This window comes from Pholis gunnellus (genome assembly GCF_910591455.1).
Source record: "Pholis gunnellus genome assembly, chromosome: 21".
NCBI lineage: Eukaryota > Metazoa > Chordata > Actinopteri > Perciformes > Pholidae > Pholis > Pholis gunnellus.
Window position 1 is genome coordinate 7,893,374 of NC_136548.1, and position 21,123 is coordinate 7,914,496.

Here is a 21,123-nt window from a genome sequence, read left to right on the forward strand (position 1 = left end):
CAATATGAGCAGCAGGATTCTTTTATTTTAATTGTCTGCGTCTAAATTGAACCCTTAGGCAAAACAAATGGAAATGAAGACAGAAAACAAGGTTTTAAATGAATAAAAACTGCACATGACAATCAGATATGTACAGCACATGTTGTACAGAAGTCAGTTATATACATTATCACAGAAATGATCGAGTACTTTTACACATTTAGTCTTTACAACAAAAGGTGAGCGATCCTGTTTGCCTTCTAAATGTATCGTTTCTCTAAAGAAATATTGAACCATTGCCGAGTTTATTCTTCCTCTGAGGTGTGATGTTTGCAGTGCTGCTGCAGGAAAGCCTCCACCTCCCCTCTTCGAGCCAGGCTGTTGGCTTTTCCTTGGAAACGTCCGTTTTTGCCCGCCCCCTTCCCTTGGAGCATCTCCAACACCCTGGGGAGCACAGAGACTTCACATCGTGCCAACCTACATGAAAGCAGAGGCTAAATAAACATGTGGTTTTGTCTCTCTTACCGCGGTCCCATCTCAGTCACTTGTCCACTGGGTCCGGACAGCAGAAACAAACCAGGTCCCTTCTCCTCTCCAACAGTGAGGAAAACCAAAGTTTCCTAAAAGCAGACGGAATGAGGCTTCACAAAAACATTTAACAGATAATACCAAGAACTAAACAGCCAGGTTTTACACTTACCTCAGTGCTTAGTTCAGTGGCAATGATATTCATGAACTCATTGTCGCCCTCTTTCCTGTTGAAAGAAAGATCCTTTTTTTTTTTTTTCCCTGAAATCCTTCTATTGATGTACTTTGAAGAAGAGTCTCTTACTTGTGCAAGCTGAAGAAGTTGCCTCTCTGGGGGTCGTTCTTAAAGTTCTGAGTGATGAGAACAGCCATGTCTCGTAGCAGGCTCAGGTTAGTCTGCCCGAGACATGTTTATGATAGTTAGAGAGTCTGTGTGCAGTTTGTTCTGCAGCAGCAAACAAGTGTGACACAGTGCTCGTCATCTAAAGAAAGAAATCGCTGATTAAATATTCTTACTTTTTGTAGAAGTTTAACAGACTTCTGCAACTTGTCAACAGCCTCAACGTGCTCATCGGGTCCAGTTCTGTGGAACAAAATTCAGGATTTTTTTTCCCCCCACTTAAAACTCGAAGAATGAGTTGAACTCACCACTACAATGTTCTTCAGCCCCCCCAAATAATTTGGCATTATTGGCTTTAAAAAAGAAAAAAATCTTTTTATTTTGGTGATGTCATTAAATTAAACTATTGTTTCTCACATGGACAAGTTATTTATAACTAACATGCTACATATGTGCGTGCGTTCTGGTTTGTAGTGGGCTATGTTGACACTCTATTGTACTTAACTCACTGAACTCTATTGTACCGGTATATCATCCAATTCATTGACCAGATGGATAGAAGAAGATTCTTTAGGAGAGGTGGCAGCTCCGCCCAGTCAGTGAGCGAGAGAAGCAGGAGACTGGCGGGGCTGAAGGAGCCGGTGTGATGGAGGTTTTTTTATTTTCTTCTACTGTGGTAGAAATGTTTCGGCATTTGTTGTCAGGCTTAGGCTACTCCAAGGCCGAGCCTAAACTAGATTATTTCATGATATTTTCATGTCAAGTCATAAAATACTGTCTCTTGTGTTATCATATACCGAATGCAAGCAAAACTACAGAGCACAAATCACACTTTCTGATTGAACCAATCTATGAACTGTCTGAAATGATGGATATCCGCGGATACATGTCACTCCGCTTGGGGCTAAGCCCCCCCCCCCCCCCCCTTTCTTTGAATCCTAGAAACGCCCCTGGAACTCACATTGGGGATATTCTGATGACTCAGACTTACTTCAGGAGAGACACCATCGAGCGCTCTGTGCTGTAGCTTTTCTCAGCGTACTTCAAAACCCTGTTTCCTGTCAGGAAGATCAGGTTGGTTTTGTTTTTCTTTCCTTTCTCAGTTCCCAGCAGCTTTATAACCTAAAATTCAGATCAAAAGAAATGTCACAAATATGACATATGAACACATGTTAAGTATTGTATAAGGCACAAGTAAGTGCTTGTGTATCTGCATGCGCGTGTGTGAAGTTGAACCTGTAATTGACTGAGGTTAGACACATGGGTCCCACAGCACATGTTGGCATCGACGCCCTCGATATCAATGATCCGTATCGGCCCTGCATGGTCGTCTGGCAGCCCTCGACTCCTCACCTGGTACACACACACACACACACACACAACTCATGTGACTAACTGAAGATGTAAAATCTCCTTATAATAGATGTAGTACAGTCAAAAGAAGATGCGTGTCCGAAACAATATCTAAAACTTGAATTGATCGCACAGTAAGAGGACTGCACTTTAGCACCAGTAATATCAGTAAATGCACCTTTTCCACAGCAGGATCGTCTATCGAGAGGAGCTGGACGGTGACGGGGACATGGACTCTGATCTTTTCGTTTACGGCTTCCTCCAGAGCCTGGAGCTGGGCCGGCTTCACAGAGGGAGTGTCCAGTTCAATGGTGCTTCTCTGACGCCCCAGATCCCTGAGAAACAAAAGAAAACCAGAGAAGAGAGGTAAACCCACGAGTTCTTATGCTTACAGGGAAACGGCCCAGTGGAGTGGTAATGTACCAGGATGTGGTCTTGTATCCAAAAAAGTTTTCTGCCAAAGCTGTGATCAAATGTTGACCTAAGAAACAGGAAGACAACAATTGCAGCTTAGAGCAAAGTGTGTTATAACAACGTATGAAACAACAGTCCCTGACCTGTTTCGCCGAGACACACACCTGAGTGTTGCTGCATGTGGTCAAACCTCCTCTCCCAGTCCACCTTCACCTGCACCTCCTGACCCACCTCCAGAGGTGAGCCCACAAAGTGTATGGCGTCGGCTCCCTGCCTCGTCACCCTCAAGACGGGGACATCTCCAATCAGCCCGTGGTCATCTGGCTGAAGGAGGAACACAAAGCTTGAAAAATATAAGAATAACATCATGTAGTGTGGCTTTTTGATTACTTCATATTACTTCTGACACAAACGACTCCCAAATGAGTCACGAGAATCTGCACATGTAGTGAATTCTTATGATTTACAAAAAAAAAACAGCTTACTTGGCCGCCTCCCTCGGGGAACAAGATGGTGTCTTGGAGCTTTACATTGAAGCCCTTCAGAGTTTCTTTCTTTCCACTGACTTCATGTTTGAGCTCAGCTGGGCAGCAGGACACCACAGAGGTAGCAAACTGAAAGGAAAACAATGAGGACATGAAAACAGCTGTACAGGGGGAGGGGGACTGGTGTGGGATTTCAGTCTCATATAAACCTTTACTGAGGTCTTTCAACAAGAAATGCGTCCATTTAACCGCGAGATACTGTGAAAAGTATTACTTAAAACATTAAATGTGAAAATCCTAACGTTACATTTTGACAGTGGGTTTAATGTATGCGAGTGGCCTTTAAATACACATCGGGCTACTCTGACGTTTGCACGTTATATTATACAATTCAACAGATACCAAACGTGCAATGCCCTAAAACAAATGTAATAGTAACGTGCGTTAGTGGGTAACTAGCTCGTGCTCCCCATAACACATTCTCCCACTGTAGTTAGCAGCCATGCTAATCATTTCAGCAGAGACCGAATGGTACATTTGGTGTTTTCGTACGCTATTAAAAAGTGCAGCGCTGACACTGCTTCATACCTCTTTCATATAGCAGTCTCGTTGACACTGAAACGCCATTCTGGGGTATATTTGAGGAAAAAGTCTGCCTGACACATGAATTAAGCAAATCAAACTGACTCAGCTTACTACGGCAAGCAACGTAGTCCAAACCTGGTTAGACCGGACTTGGCTGACTTCGACTTGTTTCCTTTTTAATGACAGCTTTTAAAACCTCATATACAAGCATAGTAAAAACAGATATATCTATCTATAGATAGATACTTTATTAATCCTGCCAAGGGAATTGTTTTCGCTACTGCAGCAATTATGGTACAGGTGAAATAACAGTAAAAATCTTAAATATAAATGCAAATATCAAATCCACAAAAGAACAATATTTACAATAAGAATAACAGAGTAAAAATATTAGATATAAAAATGCACAGTATATACGATGAAATAGAATAATATTAAATGAACTAACTAAACAGTAGTGCAAATATGTAACCAAACAACAGAGTAATGGTGTTATAGTTTTGTGATTGATCTGGTGATTGATGAGTCTGTTGAAGAAAGTGCTCCGCTGTTCCTGCAGTAGGTGGTGGAGAGGGTGGTCCGGGTTATCCAATATGGATAATAGTCGATCATAATAAAATGTACTCAACAGATATGATATAGGTTTGTAAAGCATAGGCTAGCACCTGCACATCATTACCTATCACCAACGATTACATAGAAGACTAATCTGCTGGTCACATATTTTATGTTGCCGCTGTATATACTGCTGTACCAAAAATGAAATTATGAATGAAGATGGTGTATATTTTGCTGATTTACTGTCATCTTCTGGAGTTAGTGAAACAAACAACCATGTTCTGCTATGCTCATCCCCATAGTCCAGTATAAAGCCTATAATTTACTGGTAAAAGCATATTAACATAAAATGTGTTACCCCATGTGCAACATATCATAATGACTTTCAAACCCTGGTTGCTAAACCTTTTTTCATTTATTAAAATTGACAATGATACATCCGCGACAGTGGACAATAACATGTCAAGAAATAATTCCATAGAAAATATCACATAGAAGAACAGTATTTTGACAACAACATTTCAAAACCTCTGCAAATATTACAAACTTTAGCAAACATAGCACATAGTCGTGTCATATAGAGTTGTAGTGGCCTCCAACACCGGAGAGAGGGCACTGTGAGTCTCAGTCAGACTGCAAAAGAAGAAGGAAGAAAGTGGTCGATTGTCACAATTTAAATGATCAAATGGAAATAATCCATATTCAATAGTAATAGTAACCTCTCAAACTACCATCTGTACTTACATCACTAAGATCCCCCATATCTGGTGTTTGTCCTTTATTAGTTTGAGACATTTCTTTGATCATCTATAAGAGAAAACCCAAGTTTAAACACACACACACACACACACAAACAAACAAACAAACAAACAAACAAACAAACAAACACACACTCAGAGAAAGAATGTAAATATTGCATGTAAGTACATGCACGGTTTCCTAAAATTTGAACATTATCGTAATTTAGTTGATTTTATAACTGGAGACATTGCATTTACTCACATCCATGTATCTATTGTACTCCTCCTTTCCATCGTCTTCTTCATGCTCCCAGTCCCTCCAGTTATCAAAATCTACAGAAATCCAGCTGGGCTGCGAAGAGAAGGAGAAAAACAACACATTTTTAATTTCTATCCTTATTATGCTTTTAGTTCAAGTGTCATTTAAAATGTTAAATATCAGTTGTCAAACCCATGTTTCTTACAGCCACAGTGTGCTACAGGAGTTTTTCAACAGAGGGGTCGGCACCTGGTATCACTTGATTTGCAAACAGTGTGGTGAGAAATATAATAAATAGTTTCTGAAATATTTCCCCATTTCTATAGAATCCATGCTCTTAAAAATGACACACGAAATTCACAAGAAAACTTTAAACATTTCTTAAGGTCGTGAGAATGTTAAGACTTAAATGTTGACCTGACACACACTTACCTTAGCCGGATCCTTCTGGAGCTGAGGCCATGCATAGTCAGGCTTCCCCTTCCTTAGCAAGAGATTGATGGTGCGGTCATAGACTCTTTCTCTGGAGTCCTTTTTAAAGTGTTATCAGGAAAAATCAACACGTTTATATTAAACATCAAACTGACTGTACGTCTCAGCACACAACGTATATAATCAGTTTTATTACGTAGGTCTCATTGCGCCAAAAAAGCGGATGCTTACATGGATTAGAACTTTGTCGTAGAAGTGCAGCTCATTGTAGATCACGTCATCTGTGTCATTTTTGCAGCTGTTTGTGAAGACAGGACAGGGTTGTCAAGAGAACAATTTAGTATAAATATATACAATTTACAACATGTATAGACAACTGGCCACATGATTTTACACAAACGCTGTTGCACAAAGTATGTTTCTTAAGACAGAGATAGAAAGCAAGAAAGAGATTTCACGAACAGAGAAACAACAGGGAACACATGTCTAAACTCACCATAAAATCATTTTATCTGGCTGGATATCAACCTGGACATCTTTCGGTCTCTGAACCATGAAGTTGATGGTTACATATTTCTTTCTGTCATACCACAGCGCACGTGCTGGCTGGCTGTTAAGACACAGAGAAACTGTTATGAATCAAATATATGATCATTCATTAAGATTAGTGAAATAAAGCAAAGTCATATAGACTACTAAGAGACTGGCAGCACTTACCTCTCCTCTGGTCTGTCAATTTTGGGCTTGTTCATTGTAATTCTTGCGCAGTACTACGACAGAAACTACTTTCCTATTCCTTTAACTTCCAGAGAGTAAAAAGCATGTGGCTTGTTTGTTCGGGCTGTGTGCTCTAATGCGGTGACCAGGGCCTGGAGGCTATATATATAGAGCAGTTGGTATCAGCTGCTGGGACACTTGCCTGCCACAGCCCCTTCCCCTTTATAGCCTGTCAGTGGAACTCTCGGGAAAACAAATGCATTTTCTGGGTTGTCCGATACTTCAGCCACCCCCGACCCTGGGTGCTAAGAGGGTGAAGGTGGGGGCAGGGAGACACTAAACAGAGCAGGGTGACAACAAATGGGACATCTGAAAATATAAACAGCCTTTGGAACTATAGTCAGTAAACACCTGATGTAAATTGTACTCCTACTATTTGTGTTTTTTTTTTTTGATTTTATGTTAAATCTTTTTAATGTATTTGTTATTTAAATACATTAAGCGATCAGAAAACTAAGTCATCAATCTAGAGGAGGCTACATTTAAATTCTATATATTTTTATCAAGTTAAGTCAGGGAACTTATGGATCAATATAATGAATATATATGTATACATATATGTACAAATAAAATAAATATATATATATATATATATATATATATAATCTGTGTCAATCCTTCTGAGCAGGGATTCTAGTCACGGGAGCAGCAAGGGGGGGAGAGAGAGAGATAGCTGGTGACGCAAACAGGAAGTCCTCTGTAGCTCAGGCCGTCTCATTTCGGAGGATGATTTGGGGTACATCCCAAGTCTCTTAATTGCTGTCAGTCGGCTTTAACAGCTGGAGAGACTTTTGAGAAGTTTGTGTCTGTTCACATGATCACTATACTTAATAGTAACTAATAATACTAATAACTAATAAAGACACAGTAATCATGCACTGTAGAGGTGTTTTCTCTCTGTAGCCTGTTAACAAACTGTGTCCTGTGTTCTGTTTATAAGCTCAGGATCGATTTCTACCGGCGGAATGCAATCGTCTTATTTATGAATTCTTTGCACCTTTACGTTTTGAAATTCAGATTGTGACGTCAATATTAATTAACCCAGAATATGATTATGGTTTATCTTAAATGATATAACTCATCAAACCAGACACGAATGATCAGCCTCACGTGACTGAATTAAATGATGATGATAAATGATGTAAAAAGTGTTTCGTCTCTCAGTTCTCTCTGACTTTAATTGTATCCATAATAAAATGTATTGAGGGAAATATCAGATAATGAAAACACAAATCTTTCTAATAAATTAAGAAAGTTGTTTGTGGTCCTTTTGTTGTTCAGTCTACAATTAACATATATTTTAACCAGAAGGTGAATCAGAAAACTAATCAAATATAAAGCTTGAGTTTAATCTGCGATCCGTCTTCACTGTTTACATGTTGAAAAAAATCTTATCAGTCCGATCGGCTGCAGCGTCCAATCACATAACTGATGAACAATGAGGGGGCGTGTCGTGTGTTGTGTGGATTGGGACACAGCTTCTAGTCGCCCCCTGCTGGCGTGGAGGCGCACACTCCATAGATTTGTCACCGGAAATGCAGTTCTCTACCCTGTCTGTGAGGGGAATGTGGCGCGAGAGACCCGGGGCAACGCTGTGTACATATAAACTTATTCCTGAAAAAAAATCAATAAATAGTTTTTTTCCGTCTTTTTTTTCTTCAGTTTCGGGAATTCTGCAATTTGTTATTTCAAACCCGCAGGAAGTACCGCGCATCCAGCTGAACATGCCTCGTAGAGGACAGGTAAGAACAGATGTAGGTCGCACAAGAGGGTAGCATTAGCTAACTTAACGTTAGCTTCCCTTCATGGAGGACGCTCCACCATAGTCCATTCAATTTTTCCACAATTTAATACGCTTAAACATGGGGTTTGTTATACAGGTTCAGTCCACCGTGCATCATTTAAACTGTTCATTGGTTGCTCTACTGTATCAGTTGTCATATCTTGTTTTTGTCAACATTTAAGTTCACGTTAAGTAAGATAAATTACGTTGCACCTTGGTGTGCGGTCAAGAGCAGCTATTCTAAATGTACAACTTTACCGTGGCTTTTATTGAAACAAAACGGTGCTTTTCTGGGCTATGTATATGCCGAACCTACCATGAGACTACCACAACTCGCATTATGTCAATATCTAGATATTCACAGAAAAGAAAGCACCAACAAGCACTATACCTTAAGATGCGAGTTTTGCTAATGCTGTCTGGTTCCACTGTCTATTAGCCGTGAGAGGAAACGGGGGCGCTAACATGACACTCGAAGCTAACGATGTTACGTTGCTGAAATGCTAACCAGGATAGATACTCTGTCGTGTTGACACTACGATGGATAGCAACGTTCACATTATTTCACCAGTTGCGCGCTACAAAGGACCAAAATGCTAACTGTGGTGATAGTTAGCCGCAAACGTTAGTCACAGCCGTTAAACCTGCTAACAGTGAGCCATCAGCTGTCTGTGGCCTTTCTCTCAAATACTGATTACAGAGTACGCGAGATAAAAACAGCGGGTAAACCCGTTACAAGCACTTGGTTCACAAGCATCTCGTAGTCCCAGGTTTTGCTGGTTTTATTAAGACAAAATCAACAATTCCTAGTAAGCTAACCTCATTGATTGTGACCCCTATTGTCTACACTACGTCACTGACACCTGGGGGGCCCACCAGCTTCTACAGTTTAGCACCATGATAACAGATTTTGAATAGGATGCCTCTCATTTAATCCCCCCCCCCTCCCCTGACAGAGACACATGGTCGGGAGCGGTTCAGATGGAACTGAAGACTCGGACTCCTCCGCTGAAAGAGAACAGACCAATAGTTCAGAAAGTGATGGGAACATGCACAAGAGGCAGCGCCTCACCAGAGCCTCCACTCGCCTTAGCCAAAGCTCTCAGGGTTGGCCAACATTCAATAATGACAAAAATATAGTTTTTACAGTGTACTTCCTCTCAGCTGTTAAATGAACATGGTGGTTTGACTCCTTTTTTTTTGCTTTAGATACTCCGGATTTGAAGCGAGCCGCTGACCATGACGAATCTCCGCCGTTGACGCCTACGGGAAATGCCCCGTCTTCTGAATCGGAGCTGGACATCTCCAGCCCCAACGCCTCCCATGACGAGAGCCTGGCCAAAGATCAAGCCAACAGAGACTCGGACAAGGACCTCTCCCATCGACCCAAGCGCCGCCGCTGTCACGAGACCTATAACTTCAACATGAAATGCCCTACGCCGGGATGCAACTCACTCGGTAAAACATCGGTTCATCGATGGAGTCCCCGATTATTGATTTAAATGAATTTGATGTGTATTCAGTGACATCATGTACTATCATAATGTCATCACCAGGTCATCTCACAGGAAAACATGAACGTCATTTTGCTGTCTCAGGCTGCCCTCTGTACCACAATCTGTCTGCTGATGAATGCAAGGTGAGACGATGGTGTTATGAGTTACTTTATTTGCTTTCTACCGTCATTAGCTATGATCTCATTGTCGTGATATTATATGATAGTATTAGTAGAATTTTTGTAGATTTGTTGTGTGTGGTTACTTCACAAATCTGTCCGTATTCATTTTCTGTTATTTATGTTTCCTTCCTTAAATGTAACTGTTATGGTAGGCCTTATGTTTACAGTTCAGACTTTCAAAACAAGAAGATCGGTACCATACAATAAGTGAATCAGGCGTAGCAACACATGAACAAATATTTGACCGTTTGAGCTGCATCTTGCTTTTCATTACAGGTGAAAGCCGTCAGCCGTGAGAAACCAGAGGAGGAGGTGAAGGAAGAAAACAACTCGCGCCATGCAACTCGCCACCAGGTACTCCCTTCACGCAATGATTGACATCCCATTCATTCTGTTTACTGTCGAACAGGAAGCATATGAAGGTTATGTAGGATCCACCGCCAAAAACATAGTTATTGTGCAGGTTTGATATTATCATGAAATTGAATGTATTTCTATCTTGATTTTCAGACGCCAACATCCAAACAGAGCAGATACAAAGAGCAGGTGTCTGAGATGAGGAAGGGGCGAAACTCTGGCCTTCAGAAGGAGCAGAAAGAAAAGCACATGGTACATTGCAGGCTCTCCAACTCGCCATATTCCCCATTACAACCTGCACTCCGTTTTGTATATTGGATGGTATATCATCAGATGTCCATACCTCTGTCCGTCTGGTCCACAGGAGCATCGGCAGACACACAGCAACACCAGAGAGCCTCTGCTGGAGAACATCACCAGTGAATATGACCTGGAGCTCTTCAGGAAAGCCCAGGCCCGTGCATCTGAAGATCTGGTAATGGCTGCTATATACCTCCGTCAGTGTCCAGATGATGTTATGTCATAAAACAATTTGTCATATTGTTATTATATAATGTTGAAATGTATATTTTCAACCTGTTTTCAATGCTGAATCAGTTTGACTTCCTGGATATATCCTACAGATAAAAGTAATATTTATGTCGGAGTGTGCAGTTAGTGACGCAGGCTCCGTGGTAGCGCTGGCAGTTTAATAGAGAAGCAGTGAGGGGTGGGTGCTGAATAGCCTTATCGTACGGGTTGATGCTAAGGCCAGCGGTAACGCGGTGTACGTCCCTCCTGCAGGAGAAGCTGCGCATCCAGGGTCAGATCACCGAGGGCAGCAACATGATCAAGACCATCCTGTTTGGCCGCTACGAGCTGGACACCTGGTACCACTCGCCGTATCCTGAGGAGTATGCACGCCTGGGTCGCCTCTACGTCTGCGAGTTCTGCCTCAAGTACATGAAGAGCCAGACCATCCTCAGACGACACATGGTGAGAGTCGACGACTGAACTCATCATGTCCTTGATACACCAGCAATGTTATGCCGATAATAGATTTTTCAATAGTATTTTAGATTTTTCTGTTAAAATAGATTCCCCAGACATTTGGATATATAATTCATATTACATATCATGCCTATTGACACTGCATCATGGCCTTTATTTCTCTGTTTATTCTCCCTGAGAGCTGAGGAAATAACCCTGATGTGTGTTTTATTACGTGTCTTTTCAGGCCAAGTGTGTGTGGAAGCATCCTCCAGGAGACGAGGTGTACAGAAAGGGGGGCATATCTGTGTTTGAAGTTGATGGCAAAAAGAATAAGGTAGGGAGACTCTGACTTAAACATCTTTACCCCTTCTGGTTTTTGTCGATATCTGGAAGTCGTATACACATAAATCTGTGAAGCAAGCGCCACACACGGTGGCTTCTTACTAATACGTGTCATTTTTATCCCATTAGATCTACTGCCAGAACCTGTGTTTACTCGCCAAGCTCTTCCTGGACCACAAAACGCTGTACTACGACGTCGAGCCGTTTCTCTTCTACGTCATGACCGAGGCCGACAACACCGGCTGCCATTTAGTGGGATACTTTTCCAAGGTAAATGTGAAATAAAACTAATTGAGATGTCTGCCGTGTATACAGTATATAAGAACATATATATTGCGTGAACTATATTTTTGTATACAGAAGTGACTGGAATGGGTTTTTTTAATCACTTCCAGGAGAAGAATTCCTTCCTCAACTACAATGTATCCTGTATCCTGACGATGCCGCAGTACATGAGGCAGGGCTTTGGCAAGATGCTCATTGACTTCAGTATGTATATATTCACTGATGTACAGATTCACTCTCATTTTGTCATTTTGTTGACTGTCCTAACAGAAGGGTAAATGTAACATGAGTCATTTCTATTTTCAAGATGGCACCAGGTAAAATGTGTTAACACTGAAATACTAAAACCCCAAAGCAAGATTTGTCTTCTTTCTTAAATTATCTGTTTTAATTTGGGATGAAAACAACATTATTACAACATTTCACAGTAGATCATACTAAAACATGTTGTTTTTATGTATAGTGTGTTGTTTTTAACCGCTCCTGCTGGCCGTCCTTTGTGCTTTGTTTAGGCTACCTGCTGTCCAAAGTAGAGGAGAGGGTGGGCTCACCCGAGAGGCCTCTGTCTGACCTGGGCCTCATCAGTTACCGTAGCTACTGGAAGGAGGTGTTACTCAGATACATGTGCAATTTCCAGGGCAAGGAGATCTCCATCAAAGGTGAGTCAGGACTCAGAGTTCCAGCAGGTTGCCCTCTGGCCTTGCTCTACCACCATTAAGACGACATGCATCAACACATTGAAAGATTGCCTTGAACAAAGAACACACAAAGCGTATTTACTGGTGCAATATCTGTTGGTGCGCAGAGATCAGCCAGGAGACGGCTGTCAATCCGGTGGACATCGTGAGCACCCTGCAGTCCCTTCAGATGCTGAAGTATTGGAAGGGAAAGCACTTGGTGTTGAAGCGACAGGTAAGATATCTGTCCGTTGGCCTTTCTACTGTTTAAGTTTATCATCTTCTAAATTAATTGATCATGCAGACAAACTCTCAAATAGTTTTCTACCCGTCAAACAAATACTTTAACTTGGATGGACATGAGTTCATCTTTTCTCATGTTTTGTATAATTTGTTAAACATTGGACCTTACATTTTAAGATAATGCTGTAATAGTTAACACGTACATATTTTTATACTAATGACGGTAATGCAGCTTCACTTGAATGTAATCACTGTGTTTGACCGCCCGTTTCTTACTCTCTGCTCCCTCCTAGGACCTGATCGATGAGTGGAAAGCGAAGGAGATCAAGCGAGGCCACAGCAACAAAACCATCGACCCGAGCTCACTGAAATGGACCCCTCCCAAAGGGACATGAGCGCCAAGATCCTCAGGCTACTGAAAAAACTCAACTCCAGCCTCACCAGCCACAAGTAGCCTCGACCTACAAACTGTCAATCAAGACCAGTGTTCTTTTTTCTTTTTTTAACTTTTATATTTTACTTTCCTTTTGATTTTAAGCTCCATACGTTCCAAGTCCAATGATTCTTGACTCAAATATTGTCAAACAATTTACAGTAGAGAATCTCTTTGTCCTGTTTGTTTTATAAACTGCCTTCATCTAATAAGCTTTGAATGTTAAATGATACACGGTCCAGTGTGGTGGATAACATGAATGTTTGCTTTGCTCATGCAACGAGAAAAAAGAAGACATACCTGCATTTAGCAGCATTCACGTGCTGTTATTTTTTTTATTTCATTCAAGAAATGTGCATTTTTAAGATGGTAGTTTTTTTTGTTTGGGCTAAATACAATACTTGTTAGCATGAATTGAAACTGTAAGCGGAGTGTGTGTTTCCAGGAGTACGATGTATGGTAACGTTTTCTTTGGTTGGTGTAAAATTGTATAGATCATAATGATGTGAACTTCCTTTTTTTTTTTTTTTCTAGCTCCATCAATACAGGATTTGGACCCATTCCTCTGATGAACCTGCCAAATGATGGGAAAATAAAAGAGATATTTTTAATTTGCTGAGAATATAAGAAAAAAAATAAAGACAATACCACTGTAAGAATGCACATAGAAATAAAACAACCTCAGGTTTTTATACTGATACAATCGTACCTTGCTTGTGTGGTTTCTCCGAAACATCGATCGCAGTGGTTGTTGCAGATGGAATTTCTCTGGTTAAAGATTCTGTAAAAAAAACATTTTAACTTAACCTTTCAATGGGCCTGTCTTTGCCTTGTACTTAGCTGTTAAATGTGTATTAGCAATTTGGTATTTTTGATATCAATAAAGCTGCTTTGATATTTTGAGATGAGTTAGATATGTCTGGTATTTGTGCTTACCACCACTGGAAACGCTTCTGCCCATCAGACCCACAAACATCTCTCCTTTGTTTCCTATAAATGCGACAAAGATGCACACATTTACAAAGTAAATACATTATTTAGTTTTAATGGGTTTTTTTTTTAAAGGTATCAACAGTCAGTGATTGGCCAGTAATGTTTCTCCATAGACAGTTGAGAAGATTACATTGTACTACAGTGTGAAAGCAACATCAAGCTACTTACGTCTATTGACTTTAAAAGGCTTCTTTATACCTGTGGGAGATACAAATGGACCCAACATGTATTTATAGTCATGTACCAGTCTTTTCCTATTCATTACCCCGGACATATTCAATATAATGAAAAACATTTTGTTTATGATGCGGAGTTAGGCCACCTGAGCGTTTCCCCATGAGTCCATAGAAGCGAAGGGCTTTAGATCTTTTCATCAAACTGGCCATCGGATGGGTCAGACTTGCCTCCATTGACTCATCCTGCCACACTTTTGATTTCTTATTGTTGTAAAAAATCAAGAAAATACGCTATTTGGTTTACATTATTTCCTACATTGTCATCCAAATATTTCTGATAAGAACTTTTAATCACGGATGCTCACCTGCCAGTCTTGAGGTAACCCTCTCTCCTCTTCCAGTGCCTGATAGGTTTGCACCAAAGCACAGAAAGTCACAACAACAAGCTGGATCTTCCAGTTATCCATTTCTTAGTCGGGAGGAAAACGCTTCTGTTCCGTATCTCTTCAGTCAAGTTGTTTCTTTTTATCTGAAAAAGCTGAATCCAGGGTGCATTTATACCTTTGCTCCCCATGCTGCTAGACCCCTCCCCCTACAAACACGATTACGCCCTTGTTTCCATTGGAAACTTCCAGATTTGTTATATTTCATTAAGTCACTTTTCATCTGAAGTATTAAGTATTTTGCAGCCATTACACATTTAACATCTAATGAATCAAATAATATGTTTAAATTGAATATACTGTATGTCTTCTCTCGTAGTTGGAACGAATGTTATCCGATGATTTACAAGCTGTGTTAAACTCAGAAAAAAAAACCCTAACATGTTCAATAATATTAAAGCTTAAATATTTACATTTGAGATGGTCACCTTTCATTTCCATTTTTATTAGACATCTGGATTGTCATTGGTCTAAAAATATCCTTGTGATGTGCACATGCTTCTTTGATATCACCGAGGAGGAGGGAGGGCAGGACATGCAGGCGCGTCGGCTCTTTGGCCAATGCTTTGCAAATATTACCATCTGCTTTGAAGGGAGTGCTTTTATTAGTTGGCCAATTGACTTGGCAGCTGGTTTGGGATTTATGAAGCAGGATAACACAGACCTGACCTCTGACCTTTTGATTTATAAAAACGTAAGACTAAAATGCCAAAGGCCCTACGTAACACTGAGGGCCAGAGGTTAAGCAGATCAACACCAGCAAATAGACAAATTGAAATTTTGAGTGCAATGCAGTATGTATGAAATGTGTTGCACGCCATAACCTGAAACATACTGAAATATATCAATATAATCATAACTTTTTCATCATGGGATATACGAGTAGTCATTTATTCTGCCATCTCCTGAGTCGATGACACTGTTCTCAAATCTCATGATCTTTACTTCCGTAGCCATTTCAATTCTCTATTCTAATAAAAGGTGAGCTTTTTTTTTTCCAACACTGGCTATAGAAATTTCTGGAGAGGCAATTACTTGACAATCTGTGTGCTGTAAGGACACCCACTTGAAACAAAGCTGACACATACATCAAATGCTTTGATCCACGCACAGGTGCTTCTAAAAGCAAGAAAAGCCCCGGACAATTAGGCCTGAAAGGCAATTATACCTGAACAGCCCCTCTTGTGCACATAGCTAATGTGGAGTGTTGAATCAAAATGAATCAGATCTACATCATTTGCATATGAAATGGATCAGTCACAAAGAGGTCCCGCACTACCAGAACACGGTAAAACCGCGAGCGGCCATTTCAGGGTTTGCACTGCTCACTGGTGTAAACCTCGGATACATTTCACCCTCTAATATGTGACTTTTCTGTTGATTTATAAAGCTCGTGTGACATTTCAAGTTGGGCCTTCTTCAGAGAGCCCTAATTGATGCTGTGGATCACCTGCTTACAATTGCATCATGGGATATCATGTAATCTGCCAACCTGGTTTATGTAAGAGCTGTAACAGTAATCTGACAAAATTGAAGTATATGCATGTTTAGAGCATGCGTGGTTGAAGACATCAACTGTGCTTCATTTTGAATGGGATAGACTTCACATCATGTGTCACTGTGATGTATTACTATCGTTTTTTTATTGAGGAAATCGGGGTGGGGGGGGGGGGACACATCAATTTAACATCAAAGTCTTTTGTCAGAGTAGTCTATAATTTGGAGCTGTTGTCTCCTGAAGACGTGTTTACCAGTCTCCCAGCTGTCCTTTACTGTGATGAGCAAAGTCGGTTTTTGTATACAATAAAACAAATTCTAAGGTGTACTTTTTAATGGCGATTATTGTGCTATGGAACAAGTCGCAGAGTAAAAACAAAAGTCCTGATAAAGTGCGTGAGAATGGAATAGAAGAAAGGAGATTAATCAGCAGCTGCTGTGTCTGAGGCATGGTGATATATTATACCCGCAGATTATGACAGATTTGGTTCTTTAAGGACGACAGGACTGGAAAAAGAAGCTTTACAAAGAATGAATACTGAGGGAGACTGAAGCCTGAGGGTGGCAGCAATGCAATTATATGCCAACTGCCGTAAAACCCTCAAAGAAGAAGACGTAAAGTTTCTTTTAGGGGCGCGAGAGGGCAGAGAACAGCGGTCACACCCATGTCGGGCCTAGCAGTAAGTGAATCATTTAAAGAAAATAAACAGCAATCAAATTAAAAATCACATCCGTATCATTATTGTAACACGGCATAGTTAAAAAAAAAACGTTGCATCGGCCTTAATTAACGCACCATCCTGTGAGCACGCTAAGTGAAATCAAACACACCCATGTTGAATCCTTCAGTGGTGACTTCTGCTTCATCGAGGCACTTTTACCAGCAACTCTGAGGAGCACAGTGGGCCAGAGAGGCTGAGTGGACTGGCTGGACTGGGAAAGAGATGCTGAGCTGCTTCGCGATGGAGCACAGGTGTGCTCGAGACACGCAGAGGATGCGCAGACAGGTGAGTGCAACAAACTCTGAATTCATTCACATGAGCACGTTCACAACCACCTAGCAACACGCCACGGTGTTGTTTGTGTGTGCTTTAAAGCTGTTCACTCCAAATGAAGGGTCAGGCTTAATTAAGTTAAGACTATGTAGCATAGCAATGCTTATTGCACCCACCGCAGTGTCATTTCCGTTTAATTGCCTGAGTTGCGTCTCTTGTCTGGTCCATACAGAGGAAGTTTATTTATTATAGGCTCATCAGTTGTGTGCAGAGGCTGCAAATGGATTTCAGTGTTCGTTTTGACAGAAGGGCTCTTGCTGCTGATGTTGGTCCACTTGTGTAAACCTTGACATTCAATTGTTTTTGTGGCCTAAAAATGTTCTTGAATTTAACAGTATCATACACGCTCCCCTCTTCCTTTATAAAACGTATACCAAAAACTTTCTTGAGTCAAATTTTACAGTAATTTTACTGAACTGCAAATCTAGCACTGTTTCCTTGTACTTGTTTGAAACGCAGCCTATTGTAGAGGTGCCCTGACCTTTCTATTGAATCATGTTTGCACCAATACAAACTTACATTACAGGTTATGTTAAGTGCTCCTGCTATCATCATTTAGTCTCGACTGAGTGGTTATGCAAGTGCTTGAGTACCTTACTTCAAAGTGGTGTCGCACTAATTATGCCAGCAGGGCAATTGTACGTGACAGTTGCAGTACACAGTGTTTGTGCATAGCTTCTTTGTGGTCTGAAGTAATAGCAACCATCAGCTATTCTGTCAGTCATGCAAATAACTGCTTTCATATTGCGGTTGGTACATTCCACCATAGTGTCTATTTACAATAATAATAACTTTAATTATATAGCACCTTTTTTAAAAACAGAGTTTACAAAGTGCTTTGACAGACAAAGCAGCAAAAGCAAGGGCAATAATAGCAATAGCAGAAAGCTCACAAAACCCGCTGCTTTTCTTAGAGAAGTGTTACATTAATTAGTCTTAAATTGAACTAAATTAGTTTATTCCTCGCCCATGAGAAGATGCAGTACAGATAAAGGACACAGGGTGGCAGTCGAGGACGGCTCATGGTTCGAGCTGATAATCTCCTGTTGACAGGTGCTGTGTTATCAGATGAGTCAAAGCCAGCAGACGCTGCACCGCGGTGAGTTTAGACCAGAGGCTTGATATCATCACCTTTCAGCCGGACAGAGCGGCTTTAAAGCCGACTGGTGGACCTGCTGGACCTGCTGGACCTGCTATCGCCACACAATCTTAACACTGACAAATGAGTCCATTCATGGGCTTTACTGGAGCTGCTCAGTAAAGAAAAGTCACATAAGCATACTCACATTTGAATTATTATTTGTGTCAGATGTTAGGCTACCTTGTTGAAAGCTAAAAGAATTAGATTTGTTTCCTACTCCCTCATTTAAAAATACAGAATCTGTACATATTTTAAGTATTTCTTCACACCATAAACGACCTTAAGATGCTTCATTCAATCAGCAAATGTCCTCTCTAAAGCTTTTCATGAATTACCTGTCACCAGTGCATTTATCCATTTATTATATTTAAGTTTTTATGATTTGTAGGTTTATCTGCTGTCGTCTATATATTGTTGCGACAGGATACATCTCAATCAGCAGGTGGCAGTGTTGTCTAACAGATAAAATCAAAGCACCAAAATCTGCAGTGCACCTTCAGTGTGTGCACTTGGCTGACATGTCCCCAAAAATAAAGACTGTGCAAGTTCTGCCTTGGTCAGGGGGCAATGTGACACTCATTATGATATGTCTTTGATTTTTATGGATTATTTCTGTTCTTTTTGTGAGTTTTTAAACTCGAAACATTCATGTGTCAGCTTCTAGTGTTTTTGCCACCACAAAGAAATCTGGATATTTGTTGTGGCACACAATGAACTGGTGACGTTCTTACTGTGTTGAATTAATAAAAGATGAAAACCTTGTTGCTGTATAACGCCGGTTTTGCGCAAATCAAGAAGATTTGGGGACTTTTTGTGTCGACATCTGTTCAGACCACGATGTAGACAACCGTACAAACACTTTCAGCATGGGGAGAAAAAGTTTCATAATTGGCATCGCAACACCATCACTAAGACATTCTGCTTCTCTGCTACTTATTTTAGATCCCATTTCTTAACATTCAAAGGTAAATCTTTAAGAAAAAAGTAAGTAAAAAATGAGCACATTTCTCTTTAACAACCATGTCTTATTTGTGAGACAAATTGTTTTCACGTACAATTATCAAACGCCAGAATAGATCAGACGTCGCATGGTAACGACTCCATCCATACAATGGTAGGCGGCATACACTAGTGTACAGTACATGAAACTATTAATTATCATAGGAGTTTTTCACTGTTGCCAGAGCGCTTGTTTGCCGAGTTGTTTTTCCCGTTTGGTGCCCTGTGGCACTTTAGTGTGGTTTCTCCAGAGAGGCACACATTTTGGCTTTTCAAAGCTCTCTGAGAATGAAATATTACTGTCTGCCTTTGCGTGCTCAGACTGAGGGGCTTCAGGCTGGTACTGTGGTGATCCTGTCTCCATGTGTCTGACAGTGTGAGACAGGCTGGTGTCATGGGATTGGCTCCACCAGTCGTGAACCAAAAGGAGCATGGGTTGTGCACCGTGCACCAAACACCACAACAACACCATATCCAAAAAATGCAGTGCTTTGCCTTGCTCGATGGCACACTGAGCGCGCTCCAGAGTAGAAGCACTCTAAAGAGCGAATGTCATCACTATTAGATAATAAGGCCCCCCCCCCCCCCCCCCCCCCCCGCCTGCACACTCAGATGTCGGCCGGTTGTGTGGATGTCTTATCGCAGTGGTCACGCTTTTTTTTTTGGAGGCTGTGGTGATGTTCAGGTTCACTGGAGCTTCCAGGATTTGCCTTGAGAAGGTGTCAAAAGTCGCTGATTCTTGGATTTGAAGTTATTCAAAATCTCCGTGAGGAGTTTGTGTTTTAGTGTTACCTCACGACTGAGGAGATAGCCGGTAGAATACTAGTTTGGTTACTGTTCTGGCGTCATTCTCAATTGGAATGATTTAATTGATGGATTGGCCTTTATGTCCTTTATGTTTAGTACATAATTACAGTTTCCTGTTGGTACCATCACACATTTTATTGCAGGTATTGTTTGCAGCGCACGCTATCGTCATTTAGTCATCGCTGGACGGGTTTTCACCGGAATTATTTATCTAGCAAGGAACTTCCTCGACAGTGTGGCCTTATGTGACTGTGAGATATTTACGTAATAGAAAACATTTAGCCTATATTCAATTTATTTTTTACTCTATTACTTTGTTTTCTGGAAGGGACTTGACATCATTTGGCTTAAAGGAATAACATTAAGGGAAATATGCTTTTTGCTCTGGGGGTGATGAGTTAGTATTTACCAAAATGTCACTTTTCCTTTAGGTTACAGTCCTTCGTCATTAATATGTTGGATCCCTCTATCTCGGTATGATTGTTTGTTGTCTTTTCCCAGACTCATCAACGTGCTCACGTGTTGCTTCTTATAGGTCAGAACCCACGAGTCCCCAGAGGCCCAGGGTTGGCCCCGTTTGGTGATGTTCTTGTTTGCTGGAGTCTTGTGGCTTCTTCGACACTCTCGGCCAATGGCGAGGACTTGTTCGGTCAGATGTGCTTACTTTGTCGGGGAGCCAATCGCCAATTCATTCCCAAAGCCTCAGAGGTTCAAAAGCCAAGTGCATAATTGCTCCTTAAATCAATCTGCAAATTTTCGTGGTATCCGAGCTGCAAACAGTTGGCCTGGAAT

At 41.0% G+C, this 21,123-nt stretch overlaps 4 protein-coding genes across 4 annotated transcripts; 1 reads left to right on the plus strand and 3 right to left on the minus strand.

Annotated features, from left to right (window-relative positions):
• Window positions 1-80: 80 nt before the first annotated feature.
• aarsd1 (alanyl-tRNA synthetase domain containing 1) lies at window positions 81-3,786 on the minus strand. Its single transcript, XM_079183324.1, has 12 exons — window positions 3,688-3,786; window positions 3,100-3,228; window positions 2,779-2,938; window positions 2,624-2,681; window positions 2,379-2,535; window positions 2,084-2,200; window positions 1,839-1,969; window positions 1,024-1,090; window positions 812-903; window positions 680-734; window positions 505-599; window positions 81-423 (listed from the first exon to the last, which is right to left on the minus strand). The coding sequence occupies exons 1-12, from the start codon at window positions 3,724-3,726 to the stop codon at window positions 285-287; spliced, it is 1,239 nt and encodes a 412-aa protein (XP_079039450.1). The 5' UTR covers window positions 3,727-3,786; the 3' UTR covers window positions 81-284.
• An 860-nt stretch (window positions 3,787-4,646) lies between these two features.
• On the minus strand, window positions 4,647-6,524 carry ptges3l (prostaglandin E synthase 3 like). The gene is made up of 7 exons (XM_079182094.1): window positions 6,391-6,524; window positions 6,170-6,283; window positions 5,905-5,971; window positions 5,674-5,772; window positions 5,245-5,334; window positions 4,987-5,049; window positions 4,647-4,875 (listed from the first exon to the last, which is right to left on the minus strand). The coding sequence occupies exons 1-7, from the start codon at window positions 6,423-6,425 to the stop codon at window positions 4,867-4,869; spliced, it is 477 nt and encodes a 158-aa protein (XP_079038220.1). The 5' UTR covers window positions 6,426-6,524; the 3' UTR covers window positions 4,647-4,866.
• A 1,493-nt stretch (window positions 6,525-8,017) lies between these two features.
• Window positions 8,018-14,057, plus strand: kat7b (K(lysine) acetyltransferase 7b). Its single transcript, XM_079182066.1, has 14 exons — window positions 8,018-8,192; window positions 9,190-9,340; window positions 9,443-9,691; window positions 9,790-9,872; window positions 10,188-10,265; window positions 10,422-10,520; window positions 10,633-10,743; window positions 11,052-11,243; window positions 11,485-11,574; window positions 11,712-11,852; window positions 11,978-12,071; window positions 12,380-12,526; window positions 12,673-12,779; window positions 13,081-14,057. The coding sequence occupies exons 1-14, from the start codon at window positions 8,175-8,177 to the stop codon at window positions 13,180-13,182; spliced, it is 1,662 nt and encodes a 553-aa protein (XP_079038192.1). The 5' UTR covers window positions 8,018-8,174; the 3' UTR covers window positions 13,183-14,057.
• On the minus strand, window positions 13,653-14,856 carry LOC306713231 (uncharacterized protein; the record flags this gene model as incomplete). Its single annotated transcript, XM_079182879.1, has 6 exons — window positions 13,653-13,794; window positions 13,930-14,001; window positions 14,157-14,210; window positions 14,382-14,411; window positions 14,536-14,650; window positions 14,755-14,856. 6 exons carry the CDS (start codon window positions 14,854-14,856, stop codon window positions 13,760-13,762), a joined length of 408 nt encoding a protein of 135 aa, XP_079039005.1. The 3' UTR covers window positions 13,653-13,759.
• Window positions 14,857-21,123: the final 6,267 nt, after the last annotated feature.

Bases quoted from the DNA above. Each gene is read 5' to 3' on its own strand.
- aarsd1 (XM_079183324.1), bottom strand. From the start codon at position 3,726: ATGGCGTTTCAGTGTCAACGAGACTGCTATATGAAAGAG. The intron at 3,229-3,687 runs GTATGAAGCAGT...TTTTCCTTTCAG, and splicing joins GAGACTGCTATATGAAAGAG to TTTGCTACCTCTGTGGTGTC. The intron at 2,682-2,778 runs GTGTGTGTCTCG...CCTGTTTCTTAG, and splicing joins CCACATGCAGCAACACTCAG to GTCAACATTTGATCACAGCT.
- ptges3l (XM_079182094.1), bottom strand. From the start codon at position 6,425: ATGAACAAGCCCAAAATTGACAGACCAGAGGAGAG. The intron at 5,773-5,904 runs GTAAGCATCCGC...CACTTTAAAAAG, and splicing joins ACGACAAAGTTCTAATCCAT to GACTCCAGAGAAAGAGTCTA. The intron at 5,335-5,673 runs GTAAGTGTGTGT...TTCTCTTCGCAG, and splicing joins TCCAGAAGGATCCGGCTAAG to CCCAGCTGGATTTCTGTAGA.
- kat7b (XM_079182066.1), top strand. The intron at 9,692-9,789 runs GTAAAACATCGG...TGTCATCACCAG, and splicing joins GCCGGGATGCAACTCACTCG to GTCATCTCACAGGAAAACAT. The intron at 12,527-12,672 runs GTGAGTCAGGAC...GTTGGTGCGCAG, and splicing joins CAAGGAGATCTCCATCAAAG to AGATCAGCCAGGAGACGGCT.